This window comes from Delphinapterus leucas, chromosome 6 (genome assembly GCF_059928025.1).
Source record: "Delphinapterus leucas isolate spDelLeu-1000000601 "Yukka" chromosome 6, BTC_Dleu_Yukka2, whole genome shotgun sequence".
In the NCBI taxonomy this organism is placed as follows: Eukaryota; Metazoa; Chordata; class Mammalia; order Artiodactyla; family Monodontidae; genus Delphinapterus; species Delphinapterus leucas.
Genome location: NC_143134.1, coordinates 103,070,341 through 103,087,938, shown reverse-complemented (window position 1 = coordinate 103,087,938; position 17,598 = coordinate 103,070,341). Strand labels below are relative to the sequence as shown.

Here is a 17,598-nt window from a genome sequence, read left to right as displayed (position 1 = left end):
TTCCTTTTAACAAATTGATTATACTATATATGCTGTCCATTGAATGAACTCTTTCTTCTCCAAGACTCAATTCAATTGTTAATTAAGCCCTTGCTCCTGTATCTTCCCACTGCTCCTTACACATGCCATCGTTATGACATACATCCCATTACCAACACGTTTAGTTCTGATGTCTGCATCTATGGCATCCATGGGAACGTGCCTCTCAAGAGCTCCTCCTCTGGGGTGCTTACCCAACAGCCCCCCGCTGCTGCTCAATGACCACCACAGCATCACACCAAGGTCACTTTCCCACGGGTGCTCCCAGTCAATGACAAGTATGGCAGGGATACTAGGCCCATTTCCGTGAGGCATATGACTGTGATAGGTAACTCTTGGCGAGAAGACTCTTTTTTGGCTTTGCCAAGACTTCCTCAACCTGCACTTCATTCTAAGACTCGTCCTACCCAGCCTTCCCTCCTTCCCTCTCTCGTCACAGGTGTCAGACCTGCATCATGCTCTGAACAGCAATCCCAGCCTCTTCCAGTCCTCTCCCTGCTTTCCTTCCCTGGAATTCTCCCCAGTAAGTCTCTGACCTGGCTAATCGTATCTGGGCACCTGCTTCTCGAGGACCCAAACTAACAGTCTCCCCTGTTAAAATGAACATTCCAGGAAGGCAAGGTGGATATTCTAATCATCTTTCTATGTTAGCACCTAGCCCACCCAACATTTCCAAAATTCCTCCAAATGGTTTGGTAAAGCAACTACTTCAATTTCCTCCTCCACTTTTCACCAACTCACCTGGTCTGGAGCCTCTTGAGGCTTGTTTTTGCAGCAGCCGTGGTAGTCCAGCCCACTTTAGCTGGGAAATCAAATCTAACTTGGAAACTGGAAAACCTGCTCATAGAGAAAAGAACAGAAAATGGCTGTTTTTGCCTAGAACAAAGACATTCCAACATTCACAGCTTCTGGTTCTCCAGGGAAGAAAAGATGCTGCCAAAGAGACTTCAATACTGGCATTTGAGGAAAACATCAGGGAAGGTATGGCCTTGGCAACAGCAAAATGATGCTCAACATTTTTAGCTCAATGAAGCAAAGACTCTTTCTTGGAGAAAACACTGTAGAAAAGTACATTTTTAGGACCCATTTTTAGGATTAGTCACATCACCCCTGTAAGCCCAGCCAAAACAGTTAATAGCACTTATCTTTCAATAAGAATGGACAAAAAGATACCCAGCTTAGATGCTAGATTATGAGAAGATGTCTTTACCCAGAAATTCTAGGTTCCTATAGTTCTCCAGCAGCACTTCCTTATATATCTCCTTCTGAGAAGGCTCCAGTGCCCTCCACTCTCCTCTGGAAAAGGTCACAGCTACATCCTTGAGTGTCATGGATTCCTAGAACACCAAAGACAGCCTTTTTGCATTGGGTTATTCCCAAACAGATCCTAAGAATTCAGAGAAGTAGTTAGGATATAAAGTACTAGTTTTGATGGTATTCAAGTTTTTGAGAATTCCAAAGCAAACTTCAAGGTGGCTGTTATACATCTATTACAAGTGACACAAAACAAGATTATGAAACAATCCCTGCCTTTGCCATTTAGTTCCTGGTGTGAAATGCTGTACAAGAATTCTCTGGAATGTCTAACACCGATCAAATTCAGCCTAACACACTGATTTCTAGGATTAACAGAAAATATTAAATGAACGATACAAATTACATTCCCAAACCCAGAATCTGCAGAATTAATGTAAGCTCTACAGGCAATAATTAAACATGTAAGAGTAACATCAGTGACTATATTCTAAACTGTAATTTCTAGCTGGCTCTAAGTAGCAATTATTTTCTATCACAATCAAACAAGGATCTGTATTCGATGACAAACTCACACTTACAATTACTCCAAATTACAAATGAGCACAATTAATCATTAAAACACACTTTCCATAGCATCCTCTACAGCATGACATTTTGAGAGGCAGTACAGCAGAGCAACTATTACCACTTGGAGAAGCTTCCTGTGGCTCCTATAACAAATTACCACAACTCTGGTGGCTTAAGACAACAGAAATTTATCCTCCCAAATTCTGGAGGCCAGAAGTCTGAAATCCAGGTGTTGCGGGAACTGCACGCCCTTCAGAGGCTCTGAGGGAGAATCCATTCCTTGCCTCTTCCAGCTTCCTTGGCTGTCAGCATTCCGTGGTGTTCCTTGGTTTGCGGCCTTATCACTCCAATCGCCATGTCCCTTTCTCCTGTTCCTGTGTTCAAGCTCTAAGTACACTTGTGATGGCATTTAGGGCCCACCCATATAATCCAGAGTTATTTCCTCATTTCAAATCCCTATTTTATCACATCTGCAAAGACCTTTCTCCCAAATAAAGTAACATTCTCAGGTTCCAGGGATTAGGAAGTGGATATATTTCAGGGGGCCATTATCAGCCTACCAGAGCACTATTATTTACCATTGTGAATAAGAATTTTTTTTCCTGACTGATAATTATTGGTATACAGGAAACTTACTGATTTGTAACCAGCTACTTTTCTCAGCTATTGTATGAGTTTCAGTACATGTTCGGTTGATTCTCTGAGGTTTTCCAAAAAGACTACATTACCTGTAAGTAATATACACTTGCTTCTTTCATATCTGTACTTACCTCATTTCCTTCTAGCACTGTATTGGCTAGAATACTCAGAAAATACTCATTAATAGCAGTAAGGTAAGACATCCTTATCTTCTTACTTTTTATTGTGAGGACTGCTTTTAATTTTCCAACATTATCCACCTGGAGAATTTTCTTATCATGTTCAGGAAATATAATTCTATTTCCACCTGACCAATTTTATCAGGAATAACTGTTGAATTTTAATAAATATTTTTGTTTTTAATTAGAGTCAGACATGATCAATTCTGGTAACTGAAGTAAAATAGCATATGAAGAATGAGCTCTAAGAACGTGAAGACTGTGAGGAAAAGGAGACTGTCTTAATTATTCTAGCATCTTTATACCAGCCAGGAGGAACTCAGTGAGTATCTACTTAAGAATGAAAACCTGTAACCATATATGGTGACGTATGTTAACTAGACTTACTGTGGTGGTTATTTCACAATGTATACAAATATCGAATCATTACATCGTACACCTGAAACTAATACAATGTTGTAAGTCAATCAGACCTCAATTAACAAATTAACTTAAAAAGAATGAAAATTTCCGGTTAAAAAAAAATGAATGAATGAAAACCGGTGAAAGGAAGCTTACCTGGGACTCAGTATTTGGAGGAACAGAAACTGTTTTATCTTCTTCAGGGTTCTCCTCTTGGGAAATAACAGAATCTTGAGAGATCATCTCTAGGAAGGGGGGAAAAAAAACAGTCCAACCTTTTAAATGAGCTCCTCAGACTAGAAATTATTATATATGTCACTCTGGAGAAAAAGTCAGAAAAAACAGAAAAAAAGTTTTCCCTAAGCTTTGAAGACACAGAGGACAGCCAAAGATACAGTTTCCTATTAAAATCCAAGCTTCCCCCCCCACCTCATAAAATATCCTTTCAATTTATAAGCTCACAAAATCTGATTTCATTCATTCCATATACCCACTGTTTCAATGTATTTAGTTTTCATAATAATCTATGAAATATTTATAAGGTATATTAAGATGAAATAACACATCTGTTTTATGTAGTAATGTGTTTTCTTCATAGTCCTTGCACAGTGGCTTGAGCAAGAATCACTTATTAAATGAAAGTGCTCTTTTAGGGAGTTTAGATTCATATCTTGAGGAGATCTCTCCCACTTCCTCCCTCCATCTATTAATCTCACCTTCCTTTTCTTCAAGCACTTGGGTCAACTCCTCCACTAGGGTCACCACTTCCTCGCTACTCTCAGGATGTTGTGACCTGACCCAAATCTTAATCTCCCCTGGCAAAACGGTCAGGAATTGCTCAAACACCAAAAGCTCGAGAATCTGTTGTTTCGTGTGGATGTCTGGTCTCAGCCACTGAATGCAGAGCTCCCACAGTTGATTCAGGGCTTTTCTGGGTCCAGCCTCTTCGGAGTAACAAAACCACCTGAACCTCCGTCTGAAAAACTCTGGGTCAGCAGTGTCTCCTCTTAGGAGAGCTTCTTGATCCCCAGGGGTCTCCATTCTTAGCACCTTGTTTTGTTCACTTGAGACCAAAGTGTGAGGATCTGGGGAGATGGCTGTCATCTCGTTCAGGCTACTCCGGCTTGCAATGTGTATCACCAGGAGGAATTCAGTCCCCTTTAGACTTTGAGTGTCAACACAGGCCACCAAAAGGCACTCTCCAGCAAAATATCAAGTGTTCCAAGGATCCACTTTATGGTCTTGCAGAAACTGTCAAGAAATATAAGTTATGAAACAAATGAAACAAATTGTGACTCCTAAAAAACACTGTTCTTAGTTTGGTTCTGATACACACACACAAACACAAACACACACACACACAAACACATTCTCAGAGACCTAGAACCGCCCTACTGTATTAAAAGAATAATTTTCTCTGTAGGTGAAAAGCTGAGAAGTTACTTGAGGGTAATTAAAGGTACCCTCCAAGAAAACAGTTTCTTCAGACTAAATATTCCTCATCAGCCAAACGTATCAGAAAAGGCTCGCTGCCACAAGAGGATCCAAACCTATTCCACTCCTGCCCTCTCTCAATGAATGGCCACACAATTTCCCACCAGCTGCTCAACTGAGAAACCTGACTTCATGTTTGACTCTCAAAGTTCTCACAAAATCAATAACCAAGTTCTGGTGGCTTTATTTCATAAGAACCTCTCCATTCTCTCCTACTGAAACTACCTAAGTACAGCCTTCTTCAATTCAGTCTCACCCCAAAGCCTAAGGATTCCTTCTAATATGCAAGATATGGTCCTATCACTCCCCAACTGCCTCAAGATAAAATTCAAACACTGAAGCTACAAGTGATGGTCTAGAAACCCTGCCCTGATGACCTCACCTCCAGCTCTAGCTGCCCCTGATGGACACTGCAGCCGTAAGAAGGTATCTCTCCATTTCCAGAAACTCTAACTCCTTCTGCCTTTGCACTACAGCCATTCCCTCTACTTGGAATGCTGCCTTCTTTTCCTCTCCTACCAAGCTTACTCATTAAAACTTGACTCCTTTCCACTGTCACCTCTTGTATGAGGCTTTCTCTGATCCCCAAGTACTGTTCTACACAGAGCCTGTGTTGTACGCATTTTCTCATTCCACAAATAACTGACCATATACAATGACCTGAGAGCGGGACACAAAGGAGACAGGCATGGGCGGTCAGACAGGGCCCCCACCCTCACAGAGCACCCAAGAAATGACAATACAGTCTGAGATGTGCCTTCACTCCAGCAAGTGAGGACAGTGTCCTCCAACTGCAGCTATCATACCAATAATTACCCACCTCCGAGCACAAAGGCCGCCACACAGTATGCATGACGTCATTTATTCCTCCGCCAAATATTAGGCGCCCACCACGTACCTGGCGCCGCGCTGGACACCTGAGACTCTGCAGTGGCTAAGAAAGGCAGCTGTCACGATCTCCAGGGAGCTTACAATAAAGGCTCTGCGAAAATGTGACGCAGGCAGAAAGAAGTTCTCAAACGACGGGGGTGCGAGGGGGAATTTGCCCCGCAGGGGACGTTTGGCAATGTCTGAAGACATTTTGGCTATCACGACTAAGGAGGAGGGATGCTACGGGTACCTAATGAGTGGAGCTAGAAAGGCTGCTTAACAACCCGTAATACACGGGACAGTCCCCTACCCCCATGCTCACATAATGAATTTTCCCGCCCAAAATACCAAAGTAGCGAAGTTGCAAGACCATGGGCGCAGGGAAGCGATGGAAGAAAGCTCCATCCAGCAGCGCGCCCACCTCCCGCAGAAGCTGCGCCGTTGGGTGTGCACAGCGAGACTGCCCTCGGCCCCCACCCTGCCCAAGGTGCGCCCTCGGAGCCGGCGACCTGGCCGCAGCCCCCAAACTAAGGGCCCGGGGCTACCACTACCTGCGTCAGGACCCGCAGCCATGACCCACGCCACTGCAACAAGCTTCTAGAAACTGGTCCTGCAGGAGCTGCGCGCGCAAGCCCCACCGGCGGAGGGCTCACTGCGCCTGCGCAGGGGCGCAGAACTACGATTCCCGGGATGCGCCTGTCCCGCTTTGCGAAAGTCCCGTGCTTTCCATAGGCTACCAGCCCGGCCTGTTGCGCATGGTCTTTGGGAAGCGCTGGTGGTCTCAGCTGCGGAATTATTGCTGCGCCAGAGGCCTCAAGGCCTAGAGCCGTCTCAGGTTTTCAGATCTGTGATGTTCTGTTACCTTGGTAACCTCAAACCGTTCCTCCCCTCTTCCTTACCCTTCTCCGAAATCCAGGCTGCAAAAACCCACCGCAGAAGCATATTAGTGATGCATTCACTGCAAGCCATAATTAATGCCGCAACTTGAATGAAACAAATATTAATTTTATGGCTTACACACCTGCCACCATAATGGTTCAAACCACCATCGTGTCTCGCCTGGATTATTGCAATAGCTTCTTGATTTCACTTTTCTTCTCTTGTCTCTTCACGTTGCAACCAGAGAGATGATTAAAAAACGAAAAACACATTATGGACTTCCTCTACTGAAAACCCGCTAAAGCCTTCCCATTTCACCGAGGGTAGAAATTCTAATTTTTACAGTGGGCTACAAGGCCGATGGAATCTGGCCACTCATAACCTTCCTGACCTCTACCCCCATTTCCCTGCTCTAGTCACAATGGTCTCCTTGCTCTCCCTCTCCCTCCAACCTGCCTGGCACGTATGGCTGACTTGCTGCCTGCCTAGGTATCCTGTATGGCTCACGTTCCCATCCTTTCATATCTTCTCAGTGAAGCTCTGTCACTTATCTGCTTAAAGTGGAATCCCATCGCCACTCCTATTTCCCCTTTCAACACATCATATCATTTTCTTACTTGATTACTGCTTATTGTCTGTTTTTTTCACTAGACTATCAATTCCACAAGGATAAGGATTTTTATCTGGTTTGTTCCATGGAAATACACCCTCCAGGCCCTGGCATGTAGTAGGTGCTCAACAGATATTTGTTGAATATGTGAATGGTACTTGCAGGGATTACTGGGGGAATAGCAAAAAGGGCTGACGAATTCCAGAAGGATTGTCGGGGAGTGTCCTATAATAAGTGACTTTTGGAGCGGTGCCCTTGGGAGAGAAAAGCATTCTAGACTGAAGGAGCAGGGTGAGTCAAGGCTCTGAGACTTTAAAGGAACAGAACAAGCTCAACTAAGTGAACCCCTGCACGCATCTCACAGACAGCAAGGCAAGCCGAGGAAACGGGGCTGCCCGAAGTCAAGAAGTTGTCCAGTCCCAGGTCTGAATGCGTATTCTTCTCCTCTACCACCTCCCCTTGACTGGCTGAAAATGGACAGGACATCACGGAGAAGCTGGAGGGGGCTTCCCTGGTGGCGCTGTGGTTAAGAATCTGCCTGTCAATGCAGGTGACACGAGTTCGAACCCTAGTCCAGGAAGGTCCCAAACGCCGCGCGTGGAGCAACGAAGCCCGTGCACCACAACCACTGAGCCTGCACACTAGAGCCCGCGAGCCACGACTAAGCCCGTGTGCCACAACCACTGAAGCCTGCGCGCCTAGAGACCGCGCACCGCAACGAAGAGTAGCCCCTGCTCACCACAACTAGAGAAAGCCCACGCAGAGCAATGAAGACCTAATGCAGCCAAAAAAAGAAAAAGAAAATTCAATTGCTTAAGACAGGAACCTCTTATTAAAGAACTATATCATAATAAAAAGAAATAGAGAATGTGTAGGTTGGAAATTTAAACATGGCCTTTACCCCTTTAAGAGTTAATCTCTTATTCTTTGTGCTCCTCTAGTCATCAGAATGCAAATTTTTCTAATTATCTCTTCTATTGTTGAGATGCTAGACCAACAGAGTACTTTGGATTCCCAGAGAATTTTTGTCAACAAGGTCATTTACCTCTTATCTATTATCATTTCAACCTAAGGGTTTTTTTTGTTTGTTTGTTTTTTTGCGGTACGCGGGCCTCTCACCGCTGTGGCCCCTCCCGCTGCGGAGCACCGGCTCCGGACGCTCAGCCGCTCCGCGGCATGTGGGATCTTCCCGGACCGGGGCACGAACCCGTGTCCCCTGCATCGGCAGGCGGACTCTCAACCACTGCGCCACCAGGGAAGCCCCCTAAGGTTTGTTTTAATTTCAATCAAGCTTGAATCAAAGTTTGGGACTTCGGATTCTCATTCTGCAACATCCAGAAATGAAAGGCTATGCTGTTGCTGGATCATTTGGTTGCAGTTCCTTGGGGGATGATCTTCAATTCCTGTTGCAGAGATCCTGGGAGCTGCCCAGTTCCTATCCTTCAGGATGTTTAGTTTTTCTTTGTTTCTGTGAACTACTCCAGTACTCTTCTTCAAATATTTTTGTACATACATGAGATTTTTCTGTGCCAGGAACCAGAGAAACCCCAACTGACAGTACTCAGTGACAATATGTAGATAGTGAGTAAAAGTGAGGGAGAAGAAAGGATTATAGGCTACTCCAGGGTCTCTGGTTTGATCAACTGGATGCTGGTTCCACATATACTAAGGGACACAGGAAGAAGGTTTGAGAAAGAAGATTAAAATTCAGTTGGGGATACATTGAGTTTGAAGCACATGTGGGACATCTAGGTAGAGATGACTTAACTGAAGAAAGAAATTAAAGAGTCATTTAGTAATTGAAGATGAGGGAATGAGGATTGCAATGAAAAGCAAGTGGAATGAGAAGTGGTCTGTGGTTAAAACCCAAGGAAATGCTGACTTTGAGGGGGTGGCAGAGAGAGGAGGCAGTGAAGTTAACTGGTAAGTAGAAAAGAATCAGGAGAAACTGGTAAAGGAAAACCAACAGAGGAGAATTTTGAAAGGGACGATGGAGTCAATAGTTCTAATGAGATTGGAATGAAAAAGTGACCACGGGAGTTTGCAGTTGGTTGATCCTCAGGCAATTAATTTCAGGGAAGTCCAGGGGGTTGAGGAAAGAATAAAGGTGCAGCCTGAATATGAGAATGGAAAGAGAAGGTATTGGGTAGGTTATTTTTTCAAAGAGAGACTAGGGACAGAATAGGATAAGAAGGAAGAACACTGAAGATGCATTGTTCTGGAACAAGGGTCCTCAGGAGTACGTGAAAATTTTCTTAGGATATAGGGGCATGGATAGTACTAAGAAAATCAATCTCTAGATCATATATAGTGTTTCTTCAAATTGCTTTGCCTAAGAATGCCTTTAAAAATCAGGATGTCCTATTTCACAGTGGCCCTTCTCTCACTTTACAAAAGCAAGCCATGCCTCTGAGCCATCTCCCGACTAAGAGGGTTGATTGTCTTCAGAGGAAGAACTTGACGACATCAAAGTGACAATTTGATATATTAAATTAGGTAATGAGGAAGTGAATAACAGCAACTGGGTATCTTTCTTTTTTTAAAAAAACAGCCCCTGTCCTTTTCATTGAGATACATTTCCAATAAAATTTTACTTTTCATGTTTAATAACTCTCAAAAGCTGTAACATAAAAAAAGCTGTAACATAAAAAATATGCTAATCTCTAATAGTTAAAACCTTAAAAAATGTTGTAATGTATTTATGTTGTTTTTGATAAGTTGTGTACTATTAATTATGATTATTCAGTCATAGTAATTTTTTAAATAACCATAGAAAAATTTTCAAATATTTAAATTTGTATACATATTTTTGTTGAAGAAAAGGATGATAAAGTAAACAATAAGACTTTCAAGGTTAAAACTATATTGCCTTAGTGTAAATTGTTGTGCACTACTCTTTGTTGCAGTGTGCAGGCTTCTCATTGCGGTGGCTTCTCTTGCTGCGGAGCATGGGCTCTAGAGCACAGGCTCAGTAGTTGTGGCACACGGACTTAGCTGCTCCGTGGCATGTGGGATCTTCCCGGACCAGGGATCGAACTTGTGTCCCCTGCATTGGCAGGTGGATTCTTAACCACTGCACCATCAGGGAAGTCCCAGGCCTTTATTTTATTTTATTTTTTAAAAAATATTTATTTATTTATTTGCTTGTGTGGAATCTTAGTTGCGGCACGCGGGCTCTTCAGCTGCGGCATGCATGTGGGATCTAGTTCCCTGACCAGGGATGGAACCCAGGCCCCCTGCACTGGGACTGTGGAGTTTATCCACTGTGCCACCAGGGAAGTCCCTGGGCCTTTATTTAAAATGCTACTATTTACAATAGAATTCATTGTCAAAATTTCTTCTTTTCAATTATTTAAGTAATAAGGCGAAATTTTAGATGCCAACCTAAAATTGTGCAAACGAGTTACGTTGTTTTTCAAAAACAAATTTTGGGGGGGAGACCTGAACAAAAACCTGTGAAGTCACTGTCCTAAGGAAATCAGAGGAGGTAGAATCTTTTGGTATAGGGATAAATCCTATCTCTAGAAGATAGGGGACAGGTTGCCTCATTCTCCGAAATGCAAGGTGTAGTATCATACTGGACCAGATCAGCTTTTTGCCTTTCTCCAGTGATATTTGGGAGGGGAAAAATAAAATGAATGATGGGGTTTGCCCAAGGTTGGGAATTGATTGGCACTGTATGTAAGAGAGAAATCAAGGAAAGAAAAACTTGAAGGTGCTAATAAGGATTCATTGCCATGAACATAAAGTGGTCAAAAACTTCGAGGTGATGATGAGGATCTAAAGTGTACTCTGTGTTCCTAAAAATAAAGGCTTAAGCTAATCAGGATTTCGTTTTTCTCATTCAGTAATAAAATCGGAATCAGGTTGACCATAGCTTGTATGGCAGCTCTCACAATACATTCAGAGACCTGGCCTCGTGCTATGTTTCTGCTTAAATGGCCTGTAGGTATGTCATATTCACAACATGGTCACTGGAGCTCCAGCCTTGTCTAAATTCCAGGCAGAATTAACAGAAAAGGCAGGAAGCAAAAATGACATATCTGTTGACTCAGACCCTTCTAAACAAATTACAGCTATTGCATTAGTTTCTAGATGCAGTCAGCCATTCCACAATTGGAATTGCTTCAAAAATTGCTTTTCCACAATTTTCTATGTTCTTTCCACCTAGTCTTCTAATAGAGAAGTTTGAAGCTTCTATGTTTTCAAACTCATTTTTTGTATTTTCTCTGTCTTAATTCTTCTGAAAGACATACTTTTAGCATTCCTCTATCTCCCAATTTGCTACTTCTCTAGTTTGCTATGACAAGCCTACTGTTTTACTTGGTTATTAAAATTAAAAATAAAATGTTCAATGATTTAAAAAATGTACTCCGATCCACAGGAATTAGGAAAAGAGAGGAAAGATTCTATATGGTGGTTAGAGACTGATGTTTCTGAGTTCAAGTTTTAGAAAGTGGAATGTTTTGAGTCATGACATGGTTTTATATGTCATGAAATATGTCTTCAGTCAATAACTGACCGAAAAGAGCAGAGAAGATCATTAGGGTTATGCCTCTGTCGGCAGATTGGATCCAGTCCCTAACTTTTTCAGCAACCAAAACAATTAGACTTATTTATATAAAGTCTTATTTATATTAGACTTATTTATATAGAATTTTGGCTTGTCTGGGGCTCTTTGGGAATGGATAATTGAATCTTTTAGGATAGCTGGATTTTCTAGATAGCTTAGAATTAAACCTTTAAGCACCAGAAGTTACTTACTTATTATAATCATTTTAGATGAAAAGCTTTGTAAAATATACTTCATACTTCCTCGATTTTTATTGCTTGAAATTAGACATAATTTCACCATTTCTTTTTTTTTTTTTTTGGCCACGCCACGCAGCTTGTGGGATCTTAGTTCCCCAACCAGGGGATTGACCCCAGGCCCTCGGCAGTGAAAGCACGGAGTCCTAATCACTGGACCACCAGGAAAGTCCCTATTTCACCATTTCTTGATGTCAGGATTAGCACCATAAACATCACTTATTCAAGGGAAATGATTTCAGGGCCTATGTGGTGGGTAGTGCTTTCAGTACTTTATAAATAACCCCAGCATGCTTTGCTTTTTGAGTTCTTATAGCTTCTTCTCATAGTTTTCCTACTTCTTCCCTTGTTTTCAGTGTGTCCGTTAGTACTTTGGTCATCCATGTACCTGCCCAGAAGAGTGCCCTCTAATATTCTGCTTCTACTCTGCTTTGACTGACGATGGAAGCAAGATTGTTCACCTTATCAGAATCATTCAGATATTTAGTTTGAGTAGGACCTACAAGAGGGAGAGGGGACTTCTAAGGAGTAAAATACAAATTTTTAGTTCTTGGATTTTGTGATATATTATTTTGGTTTCTCATTGGCCTTTCTTGGCCCCCTCTTACCCTCCCCCAATTACTTCTTGTCTGTTTTTTGAAACTGAAAATTAGTTGATGTACAATATTACGTTAGTTTCAGGCGTACTACAGAGTGATTTGACATTTGCATACGTTACGAAATAAATGATCACCAAAATAGGTCTAGTAACCATCTGTCCCCATACAAAGTTATGATATTATTGACCATATTTCTTATGCTGTATATTTACATCCCTGTACTTATTTATTTTATAACGAGCTTTGTACCCCTTAATCCCCTTCAGCCATTTTACCCTCCAGTCTCCTCCCCTCTGGCATCACCTGTTTGTACTCTGTATCTATGAGTCTGTTTTCTTTTTTTTTAATTAATTAATTAATTAATTAATCTTTGGCTGGGTTGGGTCTTCGTTGCTGTGCGCGGGCTTTCTCTAGTTGTGGCCAGCAGGGGCTACTCTTTGTTGTGGTACGTGGGCTTCTCACTGAGGTGGCTTCTCTTGATGCAGAGCATGGGCTCTAGGCGCATGGGCTTCTGTAGTTGTGGCTCACAAGCTCTAGAGTGCAGGCTCAGTAGTTGTGGCACACGGGATTAGTTGCTCCGCAACATGTGAGATCTTCCCAGACCAGGGATCCAACCCATGTCCCCTGCACTGGCAGGCGGATTCCTAACCACTGCGCCACCAGGAAAATCCTTTTTGTTTTCTTTGTTTTGCCTTTTAGATTCCACATATAAGTGAGATCATATGGTATTTGTCTTTCTATGTCTGACTTATTTCACTTAGCATAATGTCCTCTAGATCCATCCATGTTGTCCCAAATGGCAAGATTTCTTTCTTTTAATGGCTGAATAATATTCTGCATACATGTATCCATTTCTTCTTTACCCATTCATCTACTGATGGACACTTAGGTTGCTTCCATGTCGTGGCTATTGTAAATACTGCTGCTGTGAACATTGGGGTGCGTGTGTCTTTTTGAATTAGTGTTGTTTTCTTCAGGTAAATACCCAGGAGTGAAGTTGCTGCATCATATGGTAGTCCTATTTTCAATTTTTTTTTCAAATTTTTCTTTTGGCCACACTGCACAGCTTGTGAGATTTTAGTTCCCCAACGAGGGATTGAACCCAGGCCCTCATCAGTGAGAGCACGGAGTCCTAACCACTGGACCGCCAGGGAATTCCCCTATTTTCAATTTTTTGAGGAACCTCCATACTATTTTCCATAGTGTCTGCACCAATTACCATTCCTACCAATGGTTCATGAGGGACTTTCTTGTGGATTTTTCTTTTTCTTTTTTTTTTTGGTTGCTTTGGGTCTTCGTTGCAGTGCACAGACTTCTCATTGTGGTGGCTTTTCTTGTTGGGGAGCATGGACTCTAAGCGCACAGGCTTCAGTAGTTGCGGCACGTGGGCTCAGCAGTTGTGGCTCGCAGGCTCTAGAGTGCAGGCTCAGTAGTTGTGGCACATGGGCTTAGTTGCTCTGCAGCATGTGGGACTTTCCTGCACTAGGGCTTGAACCCGTGTCCCCTGCATTGGCAGGCGGATTCTTAACCACCGTGCCACCAGGGAAGTGTCCTGTTTTTTAAAGTTGAAATAAATTCTAGATAGGAAGTATCTCAAGGCTACTATTTAAAACCATAGTGCCTAGTAAGATGATGACGTTATTTAGTGGGAAAAATAAACTATAAGTAGTTTGAAGGAAGAAGCAACTATAAAAAAGCTTGAAGAGTAGTGATTAGAAGCAGCATTGTAAGCTGCTATAAACTACTGTATATAATGAGATGTTAAAGCCATCTTTTTTTTTTGCCTAACAATTCCATGTCTACATATAGAAATATGTAACTTCATAAAGATATAAGAATGTTTTACAGTAGCATTGTTTGCAGTAGTAAAAAATTGTAAAAACTTAAATGCTCATCAATAGGAGAATGATTAAATTTTGTCATGTACTTATCATGAAAGGTATTTTTTTTTTTGCAAGTCTTTGGAAAAGACTATCATGCAGTCATTTAAAAGAATGAGGTAATTCTGCACATACAGATCAGAATGGTTAAGAATGTAGACTCTGGGGACTTCCCTGTGGCGCAGTGGTTAAGAATCCACCTGCCAATGCAGGGGACACGGTTTCGAGCCCTGGTCCGCGAAGATCCCACATGCCACGGAGTCACTAAGCCAGTGCGCCACAACTACTGAGCCTGCACTCTAGAGACCACAAGCCACGACTACTGAAGCCCGCGCGCCTAGAGCCCATGCTCCACAACAAGAGAAGCCACTGCAATCAGAAGCTCATGCACCGCAACGAAAAGTAGCCCCTGCTCGCCGCAAGTAGAGAAAACCCCCGCGTAGCAACGAAGACGCAACACAGCCAAAAATAAATAAATAAATAAAATAAATTCATTAAAAAAAAAAAATAGAATGTAGACTCTGGATCCACACTGTCTGGGTTCAAATTCCTGCTTCAGCACTTACTAGTTTGTGGCACTTTAGTTCTGTTCCTCAATCATTCTGTATCATAAAAACCCCTATTTCATAAGATTGCTGTAAGGATTAAATGAATTCATCCAAGTAAAATACTTTAAATAGTGCCTGGCACAATTAGTATTAGCTGTTATTACTGATATAGAAGGATACTTGTGATATATAGTTTGGTGAAAATGTAAAGTTACACAGTAATATGTATAGTAGGATTCCATTTTTGTCAAACAGAATCTGCATGTAAATACCTATATGTGATTTGCACACATGTGGGATTCTGGAATGTCTACATAGGAGGAATTTATGAGTTGCTAACTGGCCTTGTCTGGAAGTTAAAATTTCAAACGAACTTTTTTTTTTTAACTTAGATTCTATACTTTTGGCAGGGGTTGGGGGGTGGGGGGTGGTGGTGGCTTGGCTTTAGAAGGATCTATTGGAAATTACAGGAAGTCAGTTTCCCCATACTAGTCCTTGGTACAGTCACTCTATACAGTCATAGAAATGGTCAGGAGAGGTTGTATGCACCAAACTGTTAACAGGGATTATTTCTAGGGAGTACGATGAGGGGATGGTGAGCAGGAAGGTGGCGGACAACCTTTACTTTATACACTTCAGTATTGTTTGCGGATACTTAATTGTGCATCGATTTTGTGTCACCATCAAACAAAAAGAGCCAAAATGTGCTCAAAAGAAGGGACTGGTTAACTTAATATACTATGAAGTCATTAATAAAAAGAGTGGTGGTGGTGTAGAGCTTTTTGAGTTAACGTGGAAGAATGTCTATGGAGGAAAAACACTGATACAGAACTTTATCATGAGTCTGAACCCCCTCCCCACTTCGTTATTTTGGGGGCCATATACACATGTGCACAGAAACAAGGCCTTGGAGGGTGCATGCTCAACTGTACCTGTTAACCATAGTTTTCTTAGGGGAGTGGGATGCTGGGAGGGGAAGCAAGGCCTTTCACTTTTATTTTTAAATTCTGAACCATTTGCAATTTTTACAAAGATCATGTATAATCTCTATAATAAAAGCAATAAAGGACATAAATGTCTTTAATGTTGTGTAAGTACCTTGTACTTGCCCAAGTTACATCTGGAATGACATATATTCATTTTGCAAGACATTAACTAGGGCTTTACAGATTTCTTTTAAGGATAAAGGCAATTTCAATTCAGTTAGGATCTTGATTTCTTCCTCTTATACCAAAAAAAAAAAAAGTGTATCTGACCTTGTACCTAATTTATGACAGTACTGTCACTTAAAGTACAGCAATTATGCAACCCCTTAATTTGAATTCCATATTGCAAGTGTTTTTCACTAAGTGAACTCACGGACAAACTGAAGGCATAAAGTTAAAATCGCTATATTCAAAATAAATCACTCGGGTTACCAAAAAGAACGTAGGAATTAAAATCTAAGACAACCCCTATAAGCATATATGCTTGAAATTCAACTTTAAAAATCTTGGCTTATTGAACTTTAGTGGGGCTTCGTGATCTTCCCTCACTCGGTAGTCCTAGTTGTAGTTTCGAAGAGCATCAGAAACCTACAGTTTATCACCATCTTTAAGTAAAAAAAGGCGCCCTGGGCACCCGGGCTCGCCCGGGACTGAGTCAGCGGCGGGGCCGAGAAGTTCAGCGGGAGGCGCAGGGCGGGGCTTCCTCCCGCCGACTCCGAACCCGGGTCAACTTTTCCGAGTCCACGTCTCTTCCTTCGGACAGGCGTGTTTCTCCAGGTCGGGACCAGCCAACGTGACAACCACAGACCTTTACAGAAAGAGCTCCCGTCCCGCCTCGAGGACCTCCCCCGGCCGGGGCAGCCCGGGCCAGCTCGACCAAGCCCCTCACGGACTGCGGCGCGCGGCTCCCCGAGGCCGAGCCCGCCTCTCGCCTCGCTTCTCGGCGCCCGCATCGCGGCGCTGAGCGCAGCATCCCCGGCATGGAGACCGGCTCGGACTCAGGTCAGAGGCCTGCGCCTCCGTTCTGCGCCGGGGCCGCCGGAGGCTGCGCGGGCAAGGAGGGGCGGCGAGGAGCGGCTAGGCCGGGCCGCCGGTGAAGGCCGCCGCGTGCTGGGTCCGCGCAGGGAGCGCTCGCGGGCCGGCTCCCGCGCGCGGGGCGGGCGGCGGCAGGTGGGCAGGACGAGCCGCGAGCGAGCGAGCGAGCGAGGGCGGGCGGGCGCGCGAGGGGCCCGGCGGGGGGGCCGCTGGGAGGATGGCTCAGCTCTTTCTAAATATAAAACCGGCGTGAGTTGGGCGAGCGCGGCGCTGAGCCGCAGAGCCGCCGCGCGGGCCGGGCGTACCGGGCCTCGGCCGACGGACAGCGGCGGCTCCGCAGAGGCGCCGGACTGCGGGAGCGCCCGAGTCGCGAGCTCGCGGGGGACGGCGAGAACTACGCGTGCAGCGAGGAGGACGCAGGCGGCGACGGCGACGGCGGGCGGGCCTCGTGGGCGCAGCTCGGCCCGCGCCGCACTACCAGTGGCGGCTGCCGGTCTCTGCTGCACCGAGAGCGGCGAGCCCCCAGTGCCGCCCGTCCGTGCCCTCCCCCTCCGGCCCCTCCCTCCCTCGCCGGCGCAACATGGCTGCGGCCGCCGCCTCCGCCTCCCAGGACGAGCTGAGTAAGTGCCACGGCGAGCCTGCGGCAGCGAGCCGGAGCCGGCGCAGCGCCGGGCCGGGGGCGGCGGCCGGGACCGGGCGGGAGGGCAGGGGAGCAGGGCCTGGCTGGCGGGCGGGCGGCGTGCGGGGGGCTGGGGCGCTCGGGCCTGGCGGGCGGGCGGGCGGGGCGGCGGCCGCCGCCGGCATT

At 44.3% G+C, this 17,598-nt stretch overlaps 2 protein-coding genes across 6 annotated transcripts in view; one reads left to right on the top strand and one right to left on the bottom strand.

Annotated features, from left to right (window-relative positions):
• Window positions 1–4,288, bottom strand: part of ZNF483 (zinc finger protein 483) — a 31,909-nt gene extending 27,621 nt beyond the window's left edge. The window contains exons 1-4 of the mRNA XM_022579061.3: window positions 3,800–4,288; window positions 3,240–3,328; window positions 1,250–1,376; window positions 781–876 (exon numbers count right to left, since the gene is read on the bottom strand). Coding sequence (XP_022434769.1) covers window positions 781–876; window positions 1,250–1,376; window positions 3,240–3,328; window positions 3,800–4,187 — 700 coding nt within the window. The 5' untranslated portion in view covers window positions 4,188–4,288. The remainder of the gene's footprint in view (window positions 1–780; window positions 877–1,249; window positions 1,377–3,239; window positions 3,329–3,799) is intronic.
• A 12,172-nt stretch (window positions 4,289–16,460) lies between these two features.
• ECPAS (Ecm29 proteasome adaptor and scaffold) overlaps window positions 16,461–17,598 on the top strand; it is a 98,376-nt gene continuing 97,238 nt past the window's right edge. For 2 of the 5 annotated variants that reach the window (XM_022579067.3, XM_022579065.3), the window contains exon 1: window positions 16,461–16,760. In XM_022579067.3, coding sequence (XP_022434775.1) covers window positions 16,739–16,760 — 22 coding nt within the window. In that variant the 5' untranslated portion in view covers window positions 16,461–16,738. Of the gene's footprint in view, window positions 16,761–17,053; window positions 17,414–17,598 lie in introns of those variants that run through there. The other 3 variants (XM_089913581.1, XM_022579063.3, XM_022579064.3) reach the window with 3 other exon arrangements.